The 15,724-nt window shown below is 52.8% G+C and overlaps 1 protein-coding gene across 6 annotated transcripts in view; it reads left to right on the top strand.

The window, feature by feature from the left end:
* Zmiz1 (zinc finger MIZ-type containing 1) overlaps positions 1-15,724 on the top strand; it is a 229,527-nt gene that overhangs the window by 193,478 nt on the left and 20,325 nt on the right. For 5 of the 6 annotated variants that reach the window (XM_042690115.1, XM_042690111.1, XM_042690110.1 and 2 more), the window contains 5 exons: positions 3,153-3,297; positions 12,395-12,509; positions 13,061-13,278; positions 14,054-14,252; positions 15,143-15,433. In XM_042690115.1, coding sequence (XP_042546049.1) covers positions 3,153-3,297; positions 12,395-12,509; positions 13,061-13,278; positions 14,054-14,252; positions 15,143-15,433 — 968 coding nt within the window. The remainder of the gene's footprint in view (positions 1-3,152; positions 3,298-12,394; positions 12,510-13,060; positions 13,279-14,053; positions 14,253-15,142; positions 15,434-15,724) is intronic. The other variant, XM_042690114.1, reaches the window with a different exon arrangement.

Below are 15,724 nucleotides of genomic sequence, written 5' to 3'. Positions count from 1 at the left end.
AAAGGACATGATAGACCCAAAGTGTCTGTCCTTTTGACTTTCTGCAGCTTTAGAATGACTTCTTTTAGAAACACTCAGCTCCTAGAGGTACAGCTTTGGGTCCTACTGGATCTGTGGCCAGCTGCATGGGTGGTATATATAGCACCAGGCAGGAAGCCAAACATCTCTGTCCACCAAAGAGGCAATCACACACTGCTGGGGCTGCCCAGGGGCCGAGCAAAGTTGCACTTTGTAAGAAGAGAAAAGGAGGTCGAGCACTGGTGGCTTACACCTGTAACTCCAGCTACTTAGGAGGCTGAGATCTGGGGATGCTAGTTTGAAGCCAGACAAATCTATGAGATTCTTCATCACCAATGAGCCTTAAAAAGCTAAAAGTAGAGATGTGCCTCAAACAGTAGAACATCAGCCTTGAGCAAAAAAGCCGAGGCCTTAAGTCCAGGCCCCAGTATCAGCACACACATATACAAACACAAGAAAATTTTAAAAAATGAGGAGGGGTCATGGATACCCCCTGCTATTTGAGTGCATAAAGGGGGCCTCTCAGGACAAGATGAGGGCCAGCATGTTGGCCATCTAGGGGATAGAAGGGACATTGTTGGCTCTACCTGTTTCAAAGAAAGGCCCAAGCCAGGACTGGCACCATCCTCTCTACAGCTGGACACACTGCATAAGCCACAGCAGGCTTTTTCCACCCCAGCCACCCATCCCAGGACTGTATATCCCACCCTGTAAGTGCATAAGACAAAGGCAGGCCAAGGAGGCAAGCAAGCAGGACCTGCCCCAGCAGCACAAACAGGCCTTTCCACATCAGAAATGTGCATGACCCCTGATCAGACACTCCTGACCCCCCCCACCCCCACCCCAGCCCTTGTGCAATCCCCTCCTGCCTCTGTCTTGACCTGGTAGGCGTCTGAGGGTGGTGCCCAGATTCTCTTTTTTGGCTTCCAATTCCTGTGTGTTGTCAGTCACCAGCATTTGCCTCCAAACTGTTCCTGTTGGTCTGGGCCATGGTGAGAGCATGCTCTGACACAGTCACCATCCAGCTACAGGGAGGGGAGGGAACTGACATGGGGAGGGGAACTGACATTTGTCCTCTGCTGTAGTGAGCCTCTCTGCTGTGGGGGGTTGGGGGGAGGTATGGCCTCCCTCACTGCCTCTGTTGCAGGAATGTAGTCTTCCAGGTGTGTGAAGTTGTGGCTGCCTAACACGCACCATGCCTGCTTGTAGCATTCCAGGCCCCCATGGCCAGGCTCTGCACAAAAGCTTGCCTGCCTGGCCTTTATTCCCTTTCCAGGAGCTACTCTGCTAGCGATAGGAAGAAAAGGGACACCCTTGGTCAAGCAGGTGGCCTGTGACAGTGGAGGAAAGCCCCAATCCCTTAGTGCATGATGTGCATGGCTTTCCCCTAGGGAGAGCAAGGCTAGGAAGGCGGGGTGGGCAGCACCATCTGCAGTCCTTTGTGCTGGCTGGCGGTGAACGTCCTGGTGCTGTGATCAGGCTGCCTCGTGCTTGGCATGCAAATGAGTTCCCAGATGCCCCGTGCCCCTGCACAAGGAACGTAACTAGGGGCCTGGAGAAGAATGGAGCAATCTGGAAACACTTCTGTTTGTTCCAGCCTCATTGAATAGGCAGCTTTCCCTCCAGCCACAGCAGATGTGTGCTGGGCACTGCTGGAAGAGCCTTGCCAGTTTCTGAGCATGTGGGGGCTGAAGGGAAGAACCTCTCCTCCCTATGTGCTCATCTCCACTGAGCACCCATGGCTTATGCCTGTAATCCTAGCTACTCAGGAGGCTGAGATCTGAGGATCAACCCAGGCAGTAAATTCCATGAGACTCTTTATCTTCAATTAACTATCAACAAGCCAGAAGCAGAGCTGTGGCTCAAGTGGCAGAGTGCCAGTCTTGAGCAAAAAAAGCTACAGGACAGCTTCCAGATCCTGAGTTCCAGTCCCAGTAGGATCACATGCACACGTACAATGCAGGAGCAAGTTAGTGTGCAGAGTGAAGGAGTGGGCTTGTTTCCAGTCCAATAGCTAATAGACAAGTCAGCTCTCCAATCAGTGTGGCCCAGGGATTCTCATGAGCTGAAGTGTGGTTCCCAGGATGGATATCTCAGTTCTCCCATCTGCCCCTTCCCAAAGCCAGGAGGGCAGGGCAGGGGGCATTTCCCCTCTTTACCTCCAAACACACTGAGACCCAGAGTCTATGAGCTCTGAGAGTCACACAGCTGTGACGCTAGAGCCTAGGCTTTGAGACTTGCTGACCTAGACAATGCTCTTGGCCTCTGGTGGCCACATTGGGGCAGTGAGGGATGAAAGAAAATCACTCTTCTCCATGCCTTCCCCAGTACCAGTTTATTCAAAGCTCACTCAGCCTGGACATCAGTCTAGCTTTTTTTTTTTTTCCCATTCCCTCATGTGGTGCCCTTGGCAGTCTCTAGCATAACCTTCTACCCCTGCCCCCCTCCACTCTGGAACTCCTCCTGTCCTTTCAACAGGCATTAATGCCCAGCTGTGCAGGGACCAGCAATGAGTTTGGTGGGAAGGCAGGTGGCACATGTGTTCTGTATGGGGCAAGTTTTGGGTGGGAGTCTCTGGGAGGTCCCTGAAGACCCTCTTGGATGTTTCTACTGCTTTCATGCACCCACGGGGAGAAGCCATGTGGAGCTGTTCAAAGTGCAGGTTGGGGGAGGGACTCTTTAAAAGTCCAAAAGGGGGTGAGGGGTGTGGCTCGGGTGGTAGAGTACCAACCAGTAAGCAAAAGCATGCATCAAATACCAAATTTGAGTCCCTGCCTGAGGAAGGAAGGTAGTGCCCCACTGCCCCCGACATGAAGTGTGTCACGCCCCTGTCCCCTCCCATCTCCCCTTGGCTCCGTCTCTGCCCTCATCTTCTTTGTCTGGACTCCACAGTGCTTCTCAGAGTGGTGGTCCTTAAACTTGGGCCCCTCTGATTGACTCTTTAGCAGTGGATGTTTTAGGGTTCTCCGTGGGGGTGTGTTAGTCCCCTTTTAAGGATGAGAACACAGCTCACTGTCTCCTGGGAGCCAAGCTAGGATCACCAACACCCAGTGTGGGAAGAAGGGTACAATGGAGGCTGGGTGATGGGACATGATAACCAGGGTGCCCACTGACCATGCTGTCCTTCCTTGCAGCCCTGCTGTCCTCCTGGTGTGAGGAGCTTGGCCGCCTGCTGCTGCTCCGACATCAGAAGAGCCGCCAGAGCGACCCCCCTGGGAAACTCCCCATGCAGCCCCCCCTCAACTCCATGAGCTCCATGAAACCCACTCTGTCACACAGGTGAGTGGGCAGGTGCCTCCCTGGGCGGATGCACAGGTCTCCTTGGCACCCTCTCCCCCACCCTCCCCCGGAATGCAAGAACTGGGGTAGGACCTCCAAACCGCTGGGAGAATATCATCCCAGATGTGCTTGTTTTTCTTTCCCTTCTTTTTTTTTTTTTTAAAAAAAACTTCATAGCGAACGAATGTTATTTTGAGCTAGATGTAGCGATGCATGCTTATAATCCCAGCTACGCAGGAATTCAAGATAGAAAAAATAAATAGAAAGGAAAGGAAGAGAGGGAAAAGGGAAGGGAAAGAATAGAGCAAAAATAGGAAGAGAGCACTGGATTTTTTCCTACTCATCTGCTGTGTCCTTCCCTAGGGGACTGTCTCTCCTTCAAGGTATGTCAGATGGAATATTAGGAACCCTGAATCCGGACCTTTCTGAACTCTTTCCTGAGCAGTCTTAGGCAAAACCAGAAAAAACCAAGAGCAGGCAGGATGTCAGAAGGGCCCCAGGGTTAGGGGTTTCACCCTAGTGGAGGAACAGACCCAATCCAGAACCATCACACTAAAGCCATATGAGTCTGGGCCAAGTCTGCCAGAAGACCAGAGTTCTGGGTAGGAACAGTCTTATTCGAGGCCTCTGGTCTGCTCTGCGCCAGCTGCAGCTGAGCACGGGGCCAGGATTGGTGATTTCCCCCAGTTAATTATCTGGAGGGCACCTTGCTGAGCCTAGCTGCTCTCTGCAGCACTCTGCAGGCTGACCCTGGAACCACGGGGCCTGTCATACTGTCTGTTCTCCCTGGGCGCATCCTGCTAATGAACAGGAAGAACATAGCAGTCTGATCGGCTCTCATTATCCTTCCAATCGAGGAACCCGTGGCCCAGAGCATGCTGTATACAGGACTTGGAGCTCCATCATCCACACTTATAAATTGAATTAGAGGCTTGTTGACTCTGAAATAAAGAAGACTTTGGTTCACTCATTAGGGCTAGCGTCCCCCGCCAGGCCCACCCCAGCCCAGAGCACTGCCTTGCCAGACCCTGCTTGGCCACTAATAGCCACAGCTGCCTCCCTCCTATGCCAGTGTTTTCTTGTGGATTGGGGTATGGCCAATGGATAGTGCAGGGTTTGGTGGAGTGTTTAGTATTGGGGGCAGTTGGGGGGAAGTCCCTGCCTATCTGATTCTTCTAGCTCCTTTCCTAAGCATTGCAACAGCAAAAACGCCCTCACATATGTAGGAGAGTTGGGTGGTATCACCCCTAGGCTGAGAACAAAGGCTCTGGAGAAGCAAACACCACCTCCTGCCTTCCCTTCACCTCCGGCAGGCTAATAGCTACAAGCCACTTCCCATGGTGCCTAGCGCTAAGCACAGGCAGTAGATGATGTCACCTAATCAACATGGTGGCAGTGCTCTTGGTGATACTTCGTGTTAATCATTCTGGCCCAGCCATCTTCTCTCCAGAATCATCCTGTCATTATCCCACGTTGTGTCCTGCTTAACCTTCTCTCCTTGGAGTCATTTTACTCAGGTTGATGATCACCTTGGACGTGATCATTTGGGCCACAGAGGGTCACAAATCTGGACCATGGCCACCCCTTTACTGGGTCTTCATTGAGTGGAACTCATCAAGAATGAGATAATTCCATCCTGGAGCTGGACAGAGGTGAAAAGTATTTCCACTCTAAAAACAGAAACTGACCAGTGGAGAAGTAAGACTCACTGGGCAAAATTGGGAACTAGCAGATGAAGGCAGGTTTAAAGGCAGCCTGGGCCTGGATTCCAGAGGAGAGAAGTTGGCAAGGCTGACAGCCAGAAGCCTACCCAAAGATGAGGGGTCTTGACTAGGAAAGGCTTGAGCTGGGAATGGCTACAGTTGCTCTATAACTTCAAGATGGCATTACCTAGAAGAGATGGGTGCACAGAGCCACCCTTCCCTCCCCCCCCCCCCCCCCCCAACCACAAGTTCAGCTCTTGATAAGGAATGCAAAGCAAGTTGTCTGGGAGCTTGAAGATCGATCTGGCATTCGTTCTGTGGCCTCCAGTGGTTTGTCAGAGAAAGGTGAGTTGTGTGGGCTGCAGGACTTGCCAGGCCTTTACTTACAGTGAGCACCACACACGCACACACACAATGAGGACCCCTTTCTGGAGCACTACAAAATGACAGGCCTTCTGGGGATTACCCACCTCTCCACATGACAGAACTAGAAAGAAAATAGATGCAGGATAGGAAAGTAACTTAACCAAGAGCACACAGCCATCAAGGTAGAGCAAGATACTGGGCACAGCTCTGCCATTGCTCCTTGTGCTTGGTCGTTCAAGGTCAGTGTGGAGGTATCTGGCTGTTAGCCTGGTTTGGAGGGGCTTCCTGGAAGAGGCCACACAGCCCCCTCATTCCCACATTATAGCGGGCTAAGTGGGACCAGAGGAAGATGTGTCATCAGGTGAATAAGAACCAGTGCCCATCTCTAATCCAAACTGAGCGCTGTTCTGAGGACGTACTCTGAGTGGTGACCAAAAGTTGAACAGCTCTCCTTAGAACCACCCCATGGGGAAACACCCTCACTTCCAGGGGAACCCCATAGGGTTGTGTAGTTCCCCACACTCGAAGGGAAGAAGATGAAAAGCTTTCACAGTTAAGGGCCTGTTTAACTCCATCGTCCCCAGCCACATGAAGAATACCGGGCCAGGGAGGGCCGAGATTCACTGGGCTCAGGATGTGCCACTCTGAGCTGGAGGTGGGGGGGTTCTCCTCTGGAGGCTCTGGGGAAAATCAGGGCAGGAACCCAAGAGCTTGAAGCCCCACCCAGAGGTGCAGAGGGCCCCTGGTGACTACAGTAGTGTCCCTGCAGTGTCCACTGCAGGCCATGGGCTAGGAATCAAGGCCTGAGTTCCTCCGTTCAGGTCTATGCTGAGTCTCCCAGAGGGCAAGGTATTACTCTAAACTGTGAGTGATATGTCGGGAAAGGACCAGGCTTCTGGAATATTGTTAAGGTAAGCTATGATATAAAAGTCTTTGGAGCCTTCATGTTATTTGTCTCACCGGCCATAGCAAATCCATTTTTTGTGGCTAGAGAAAAAGTATAAAAGGGTCTAGAAGGCCATCAAGAAAAGGGAAGCCAAGCAATGCCCTAGGAAAGTTCAAGCATGGATCAGGTCAGGAGTTCAACTTCCACAAAGTGATGTGGGCTTCATGTCAGCTTCTTTTGCCCTCTGCTGGACTTGTCACCTCCCTGCCTGCCTGCCTGTCTATCTATTTACCATGTATTCTTATGTGCTTATGTATGTATTTAGTGCCAGAACTGGGGCTTAACCTCAGGGCCTTGTATTCTCACTTGGATTTCCCACTCAAGGCTGATGCTCTAACACTTGAACCACACCTACTTCTGGATTTTTGCTGGTTAATTGGAGATAAGAGTCTCATGGACTTTTTGTCCTAGCTGGCTTCAAACTAAGATAAAGATTCAAGCTAAGATTACAGGCGTGAACCACTAGGGCTTGGCTCTATGAAGCTTTTAATGAGTGGTTAAAACAGTCATTTGTGATTAGCACGTTGTCTGTATGCAAATTAGTGTTGCAAAGGTAATTAGGAGCCTAATAAATCTTGTTTGTGCTGTTAATTTGATTACAAAGACTCAAGAGCAGGGGCCACCTTCCTCTTCCAGGTGTGAGGTTTGCCAGCTCAGATGGGGACATGGGCCCTGGTACCAGGTTGTTGTCTTTTAGCTGGGCAAAATGAGCAGTGACTCAATCTCTCTGGGCCTGTTTCCTCATCCACAGAGGGAATAATAGTAAAGGCAGGAGTAGAATGCATGTTGCCATGACTGGCACACCAGGAGCCCATGGACTCTCTGTTTACCCTGATACACACACACACACACACACACGCACACGCACGCACGACCCAGGCCACACACACACACACACATACGACCCACACATACGACCCAGGCTACTCCCCCAACTTTCAGCTGGGTACCAGCTAGTATGTGTCCATTTGTGGTCAGCCAACGGTGAAGGTCAATCACAACCAGCTGCCATCTTCTCTTCCTTTGTCTCCCCCATCTTCGCAGCTGTCATTTTTAGCTCTTTTTCTGTGGCAGTGTGCCAAAGCTCAGTTTGTAGTAGACCCTTGTTGCCCAAGAAATGTTAAGGGAGAGAGAGAGAAAGAGAGAGAGGGAGGGAGGGAGGGAGGGAGGAGGAGAGAGAGGGAGAGAGAAAGGAAAACGGAAAGAGCCACACATCTCACTCCATCCATCTGCTCCAGATTGCTAAGACGTAAGGAGCTTTTTTTCTTTCTGCTTTCCCCATGGAAAATGTTCACACCCTCTCCTGTGCGGGGAGTGCGCATGTCCCTTCTAGGTTCCACAGAGGAGAGGAAGCCGGCCTTGGCAATTGTGATGATGGAGAATGCTGTTAACGGCTCCCTGAAATTAAAAGAGACCAGGAGCATCAGCTTCTTACTGGCTTCACCTTTCATTAGCTGCTGCTCCACAGCCAGGCCCACGGCCCCACCCATCGAGCTGGATTGGGGAAATTAATTAGGATCTGACAGTGCCCATACTGGGAACTGCTTGCTTCTCCCAAATAAAGCAGCTGCTACAAGTGCCAGGCGAGAAATAGCCCAGCTCTCCCTCCCCCTCACTGCCTTCTGGGGATGCCTTGTGTAGACACTGACTCCGGAGGTGAGGGGGTAGGGGCAGGGCTAGGAATCGCTACCTTTATCCCAAAACTAGCTTATTTTCTTGCATTCAGGAAACCAACTTCACTGACCATGGTGCTGGCATACAGACATATAAACCATCTAGGGCAATCACAACATGATGAGCTCTATAAAACAGATGCCAGGCCAGGTACCAGCAGTTCACACCTGTAATCCTAGCTACTCAGGAGACTGATATCTGAAGATCAACCCACAGAAAAGTCTGTGAAATTCCTATTTCTAATTAAACATCAAAAAGCAAAGAGTAGGGCTATGGCTCAAGTGATAGAGTGTTAAGACTTGAGCAAAAAGGATAGCACCTAGGCCCTGAGCTCAAGCCCCCAAACTGGTACAAGAAAAAATAAAGATGCAAAATATGTTCAGCAAACAGAAAAATACCCTTGGTTCTGCTTAGAAAGTCATCAAAGGGAATGTACAGGCTGGGCTTAGAGTATGGGTAGGAGTTCACCAGCTAGAAAAGGGAAGGCAGGCTAACAGGAAAATCATGGAGCTTGGGAAGCACATTCTCTTTAGTTGACAGGCAGGAATCACTGGTACTAACCCTTCTTATTAGGGGTAAGTTCTCAAAGGAAGGTTTCAAAGCACCTTTGCATAATTGTGGGAGCCCACACTATGGCTGTGCTACAGAACAAATACCTGTCTAGCAGGCACCTAGCTGGACTTGGCCTGAATATTTGCATTTAGTCCTAGGGACGTGTTGAGATGAAGAAGCTCTGTCAGTGGCCGAGCCAACATCTGACCCTTCCAAGTCTTAACGCTAGATCCTATAAGTAACCTTTATCCTGCAAAATTTCCCTCTTTTCATTTCAAAAATGTTAGCCTCAGGGGCTGGGAAGATGGCTCAGTGGTAGAGCGCTTGCCTTGCATGCCTGAGGCCCTGGGTTCGATTCCTCAGCACCACATAAGCAAAAAGAAAAAAGCTGGAAGTGGCGTTGTGGCTCAAGTGGTAGAGCACTAGCCTTGAGCTGAAGAGCTGAGGGACAGCGCCCAGGCCCAGAGTTCAGGCCCCACGACCAGACCCAAAAAAAAAAAAAAAAAAAAAAAAAAAATGTTAGCCTCAGAAATAATCTTCAGTCCCTGGTTCCTTACCAGCTGAGCCGGCCGAGGCTAAAGCAGGTGATTTCCTATGTAAAATATCTTCTCAGGGGAAGGATGTGGTTTGAATTTTCTCTGTTGCCTGTGAATCTCCCCTGACCCCTTTATACTAAGAGGAACACTACCACCCCACCCCCTACCCCGACACACACACATACCCTGCAGTGACTTCCTTGAGAAACCCAGGGGAGATCCAGTCCCCTGGGTCCTTGAGACACTGCTTAGTGTGGTCAGGTGACCAGCAGCCTTTCCCTCTTCTGGCCCTGCTGTCCTGAGAGACCCTGCTACATAGGAGATTGAGTGCGTTATTAAGGGAAAGTTCCATCATAGCATTCCTGACAGCTGGACCCCATTAACTGAGTCAGAGCAAGGTAATACCAGTAGCCAGCACTTCCCCAGATGGAATTCTCACTACAGTCTCTTAGGGGTGGTCTGTGATCACGCCCACTTTGCAGATGACCACCCTGACGCTCCGTACAAGAAGAGCAAGCTAGCTCTCTGTTCTCCCTGGAGAGCTGGGATCACTGCTTCTCCTGGGGCCCCAGGCCCGGTAGACACAGACATTACAGGCACTGGGCAGTCTAGCTTTGTGAATGGACACACGGTGTTTTCCCAGCATTCCATCCTAGAGCAGTGGCCTTTCCCTAGACATGTTTTTTGTGTTCAGCAAAGGCCTCCCCATATCCTCTCAGTTTGTAAAGACATTGAGCCAGACCTGGGGAGCCTGAGACCTCAAAGCAGCAACTTCTGGGGCAAGAAGAACAAGGCAGGAGGCTCTCAGAGTGCAAGGAGCTGGCAGAATTCAGGCCAAAGGGCTTGGGCTTCCTGTTTGAGCCTCAAGGCCCTTGGAGAGTCTACACGGCAGGATCTGGTAATAGAGCTCCCAGACTGAGAAGAGGCACAGTGGGGACACGGCTGCCTCAAGTCAGGAGGCTCTTGGCAGGCATGGCTTCTGATCTAGCAGAGGAGGTAGATGGAGGCAGTTTTGCTTAGACAGGCCTGTATCTGAGGGTATTAGATCAAGGCCATGCAGGGAAGAGTCGCCAGGAGAGTTGAGGCTCTCAGATCCCAAGGGATAGGTTCTCTCTTTGCTCAGAAGTCAAGAATGTACCAAGGAGACGAGTGGTTCCCAGTGGGTATTCCCCAAATGCTAGGCACCCCTACCTAGGCTGCCTGTGTAGACTAAACGATGCTCATCAAAGAAGGACACCTCTCAGCCCCTTAGGCAAGCCCCAGGTAGTTCCTCCACTCTGGTAGCTACCACAGCCATGAGCCTGACTGACTTGACCTTGATCTGTGCATGGGACCATCCCGAGTGGGTGGCACATGAGCAGGCTTACTGCAGTGGGGACTGCATGAATGTGAGCCTTCAGCATGAGATGAGTCACCAGCCCTGCAATGTGGTGACCACTTCTGCTTCTGTACCAGGTGCCTGTGGAGGCCTGAGTGTCTTGACAGCCCCCACCCCCGTGGTGCACTTGTCACTTCCTGGTGTACACAGAGCACCTCACAGGGCTCTGAGTGTGTGTATGTGCACATGCACACGTGCTTGCACACGATGACCTCCTGCGTGCACTCCAGGTGTGAGCCTTTACTCTGGGACAGTGAATGTGCCAGCCAGGTGTTGAGGATGCTCACTTTGAGAACTTGCATTTAACTTTGCTTCTCAGAGTGTGGGGTGGAGCCTGTTTCCACCCACAAGGCCCACCACCACAGAGCAGTTGGAATGACGCTTGTTTGAGAGCCTGCAGTGTCTAGGCATGGCTGTGCAGCCACCAGCTGCCAGTGGGGTTTACTTCCTGAGCCTGGCCGGGCACGTTTGAGAACAGTAATCGCTCTGTAGCAGACACTGGCCAGGAGGATCAGTGGGAACTTGTGGAACAAGTGTTCTGGGGAGAACAGACAAATTGGGACTTGTTTTATTAGGTTGCTAAAGGAACCCATGCCTATCCCTGCACACCTAGTAGCCATGCAAGAGAGCCAAGTGTCCAGAGTCTCTTCTTGGCTTTGTAAAACCATATCCTGTAAGATCTCCCTGCTAGATTTCCTTATGTCAGCCTGAGGAGCCCCCTGCTGAGGTCCTGAGGTATACTGAGAAGCAGGCTCGGTGTTTATTTCCCATGATGCCCTGTCTCGTTCTTTCTGGGTCTTGAGGCATGTAGCGGAAAACATGGGGTGCATGAGGCATTGTTCTCATGCCCTTATTATTATGAAGAGGAGACTGAGCACAGAAACCTGCCCCAGGGGAGCAGCAGTGGCCTTGCCCCTTCCCAGCAGAGTACGCACAGATGTGCCCATCTACAGACACCTGCCTTGTGGGCCTTGGCCCAACAAAATCCCCACAATGCCACCAGTGATAAGTGTGACTGTTCTTTCTGGGGTCCGTGTCTGGGATTTTGTACCCTTCATGGAGCTAGGAGGGGATTACCAGCACCTCTAAGGACTGTACCCTGAAAGACCATGCTGTGAGCCCCCCTACCCTTCCTCCAGCATGGACCCCTCTCCTGTGGAATCCATGGGATTCCTTGTCCCTTACCCAGAACTCCCTGCAGGCCTAAGGCAGGCCCCAGGAGAGGTAGAGCCTTTGCTTCTGATGTGGCATGGTTCCCTAGGGAGGGCTTACCCATCCAGGCCCTGCTTAGCTAGGGGGAAGGGGTTAGGGAAGACTGGCAACAGAAGAGAGGTCCAAGAGCAGTTTGGAGAAGATGGTTCTGATGGGTGGGGGGAGGTAACCAGTCAGGTAAATTGTTCTCACACAAGCATTTAGGCTTGGCCTGGTAAACATTGGAAGCCATGAGGGACTCTGATTGAGCTGAGTGGCTTAGGTGTAGGGTAGATTGGGTGATTCAAAATACAGCAGGAGATGGGTTGGAGCAAGGGAATGTATGTAGTAAGCAGGGATCAGGTTAGAGGGGTGACAACAGGAAGCCTGCATTCCAGAGGCCAGGCCGGGGGCAGCCTACTACAAGCCTTCCAGCTTTTACCGAGGCTGGGGCCTCTCATGGAGTGAGGGCCTGAGAAAGAGCAAAAATAGAGAGTCAGACTGAGCCTCGGGTTGCGCTGCTTCCTTCCTGACATGGCCTAAAGACATTGGGTCCAGATGAGACTGACAGCTAAGAGGGTGGCCTTGTTACAATGCATGGGACACTACTTCTGCATCAGGCCCGGGGTGACAGTGGATCAGGATGGGGGTCACCTAGGATGGCCTGACGGTGGGGTGAAGATGTTGGGGTCTGGGCTGCCAGAGCCCTGCTCCAGCATCCCTAAAGGGCCTCCTTCCATCTCCTTTGCAGTGATGGGTCATTTCCCTATGACTCTGTCCCCTGGCAGCAGAATACCAACCAGCCTCCCGGCTCCCTCTCCGTGGTCACCACGGTGTGGGGAGTGACCAACACCTCCCAGAGCCAGGTAAGAGCCTCTCCCGCTCCCAAACAGGAGCCTTCCCCCTCAGGCCCTGGGCCCTCAGGCCGCCACCACCTGCCCCCATCGCCCTCCAGCTCCAGAGCCCTGCTTTCGGGGGTCTTCCACTGCCATATCCCAGAAATGGTCTCCACTCACCTCACCTTGAGCCACTTCTGGGTCAGGGGAAGGAGTTAGCTTTCTAGGCTATAGCAGATGATGGGGGTAAACCACATTTACTCTGGTTGGATAAGCAAGAGAACTTTCTTTGCATTGTTAGCTTTAGAGTTCTGTAAGGTTGAGGTCTTTGGCTCTTGAGTGACCTGAATTAGATTTCAGTGAGATATTGTATTTCAGCCTGGAGGGCTTCCCTGGGGTCCTAAAACACAGTGTTGGTCACCCCCCCCCCCCCCACCCATCCCATCCCCGCTGGAAGTTCTCCCCTGTGGGCAGGTTTGTGCGGCCACTCCTCCTTGGCTCTGCTCCCTATTGTCACGCTTTCTTCCTGCCTTTCCATCCATGACACTGCCATGGATGACCGACACTGTCTGTGCTAACAGGTCCTTGGGAACCCCATGGCCAGTGCCAACAACCCGATGAATCCAGGCGGCAACCCCATGGCCTCAGGCATGACCACCAGCAACCCCGGCCTCAACTCCCCACAGTTCGCTGGGCAGCAGCAGCAGTTCTCCACCAAGGCCGGCCCTGCACAGCCTTACATCCAGCCGAGCATGTACGGGCGGCCCAGCTACCCTGGCAGCGGGGGCTTCGGGGCCAGGTGAGCAGAGCAGCCCCTTCCTCCTACTACCCCCTTCCACGCGCCAGTTTAGAAGTGTGAGCATGGCTGTCACTGGTCTTCTCCCTGGTAACCTGTTAGGGCTGGAGGCTGATCGCAGGATCAGACACTGCACAGCTAGGTGACATGCTCACTTCTCAAATGACCCTTGCGTGCTTGACTTCCACATATTGGGAGCTGCTGAAGAGCAGAGACTCTGGGGTCATGTGTCTCAAAGCTGTGCCTCACCAATCTAGAAAGAAAGAATTAGACAGAGACTAAAGTCCCCTGGGTCACAGAAGAAAAAGCAGGGAACCCCAGGGAGAGATTTGGGTGCAGCAGAACATGAAAGACAAGCCACCCCAATTCTATCCAAGCTCCCAGCTTGGCCTCAGCCCTGTCTAGCTCCTGGAAGTGACCACAGCCCCACTGGGTTTCTGGTCTGGGGTGGCAGACACTTGAGGCTGCATTCACACCTCAGCCCTACAGCACTGGGGGCCTGGGGCACCGTGCCCAGGTGTTGTGAGGCTCTGTGTACTCCAGATGATGGGTTCACAGTTGAAGACATGGCACCACCTAGCACCCACAACTTTGCACCTGGCCATTGCCAAGTGGTGATGATCAGGTCAAGAATCCCTCGTCCACTCCGGGCTCTACATTTTGGTGTCATGGTGCATGAGTTGGGTGCTGGAAGGACCTGGGTACTGCTCCGTCCCTGTTTTCCTAGCCCAACTTGCCATAGGTCCATCTATAACTCTTCTACCCTTTTCTCCCACAGTTACCCTGGGGGTCCTAACGCCCCTGCAGGCATGGGCATCCCTCCACACACCAGGCCGCCAGCCGACTTCACTCAGCCAGCAGCTGCAGCCGCAGCAGCTGCAGTAGCAGCCGCCGCTGCCACAGCCACTGCCACGGCCACAGCTACAGTGGCAGCCTTGCAGGAGACACAGAACAAGGATATAAACCAGTATGGACCGGTAAGGGTCCCCTGGTCCCCACGTAGCCTGGGGAAGTGAGTTGGATATGGGTGCTTCCCACAAGAGAGCCAATGGTCTGCATGCTGGCTTTCTTGGAAGCCTGTGGAGGGGAGGGAATGTGTTAGGATCAGGTGTGGCAGTACCCTGCGGGCAGCAAGGATATTGGAGTGTGGTGTTCTGTGTGGGTTGGTGGTTCTTGTTGGGCTACAGCGAAAGAGGTTTGGCAATACTCTCTGGGAATCCTAATCCCCAAAGAGTGAGTGGGTGGCCTCAGTGTCTAACACGGCCTATCCCCAAATCAACTCGGAGACCAGGTCTGCCGTATTTACACCCTCTGTGGGTCCGGCCTCAGACCTTCAGAAGCATGGGGTAGGATGTGAGGAGAAGAGGGCCCCATAACCATGTGGGACAGGAGGCGTGGAGATGGGTCCACAGAGCAGCTAGGCAGAAATGGAAGCTAGGGCCACATCTTGGTAGATGGAGGGTGTGTGTTCTCCATTGGCCAGGGGCCAGAGCTTGTAGGAAAAGACTTCAGCCTCCATCCTCATCTGCCTCCCTCTCCTATATCCTCCCCTAGCCCATCCCCACCCCCACCCTGGTCCCCTTGCCTGCCTTCCCTGGAAATGCTGCCTGTGCATTGGAGTGATTGCTCCCTGTCCTCCCTCCCCGAATGCCCCAGCTACAGCTTTCCCGTGCGGCCTGCAGAGGGCAGCAGTAAGCCCGGCAGGGACAGGCCCTCCTCTGGGGGCCTGGTCACTAGCAGCAGCCACACAGGAAAGTGCCCCTTATCCCTTAGCCCCCCACCCCCGCCCCTCCCCTGCCCTCCCTGCACTTTCAATGCATGTGGCATTTTATTCTTTTTTTTTTTTCTTCTTCTTCTCCCGTTGAAGGTCTGTTCCTCTTTCCAGATGGGTCCCACCCAGGCGTATAACAGCCAATTCATGAACCAGCCCGGGCCACGTGGGCCTGCCTCCATGGGGGGTAGCATGAACCCTGCCAGCATGGCGGCTGGCATGACTCCCTCAGGGATGAGCGGCCCCCCCATGGGCATGAACCAGCCCCGGCCGCCCGGCATCAGCCCCTTTGGCACACACGGGCAGCGGATGCCCCAGCAGACGTACCCGGGCCCCCGGCCCCAGTCCCTTCCTATTCAGAGCATAAAGAGGCCATACCCAGGAGAGGTGAGTGTGGGAGCAAGTTGAGACTGGGGAGGGCTGGCCTTGAAGACTAGACTCAGGGGCTGTGGATGGGGCCTTGGAGAGGGCATGCTTCAACAGCCAGAAAACCTGAGCCAAAAGAAAGGGCCTTGGGAGCCTGAACTCCTGGGGGTTGAGACCTGACTTTGCCGTTTCCCAACTTGAGCAAGTCACATGGTAGTGACAATTATACCTCTCTCAGCCATGCCTCCCCTCTCTCACCTCTGCCTTGATTGCTTACCCACAGAAGCCCCTTTTATAAGTATCCTGTCCCAG

Source organism: Dipodomys spectabilis, unplaced genomic scaffold, assembly GCF_019054845.1.
Source record: "Dipodomys spectabilis isolate Male_0828 unplaced genomic scaffold, ASM1905484v1 ptg000136l, whole genome shotgun sequence".
Lineage (NCBI taxonomy): Eukaryota > Metazoa > Chordata > Mammalia > Rodentia > Heteromyidae > Dipodomys > Dipodomys spectabilis.
Note: the sequence above shows the minus strand (reverse complement) of the source record. Positions and strands in the feature narration are given on the sequence as shown.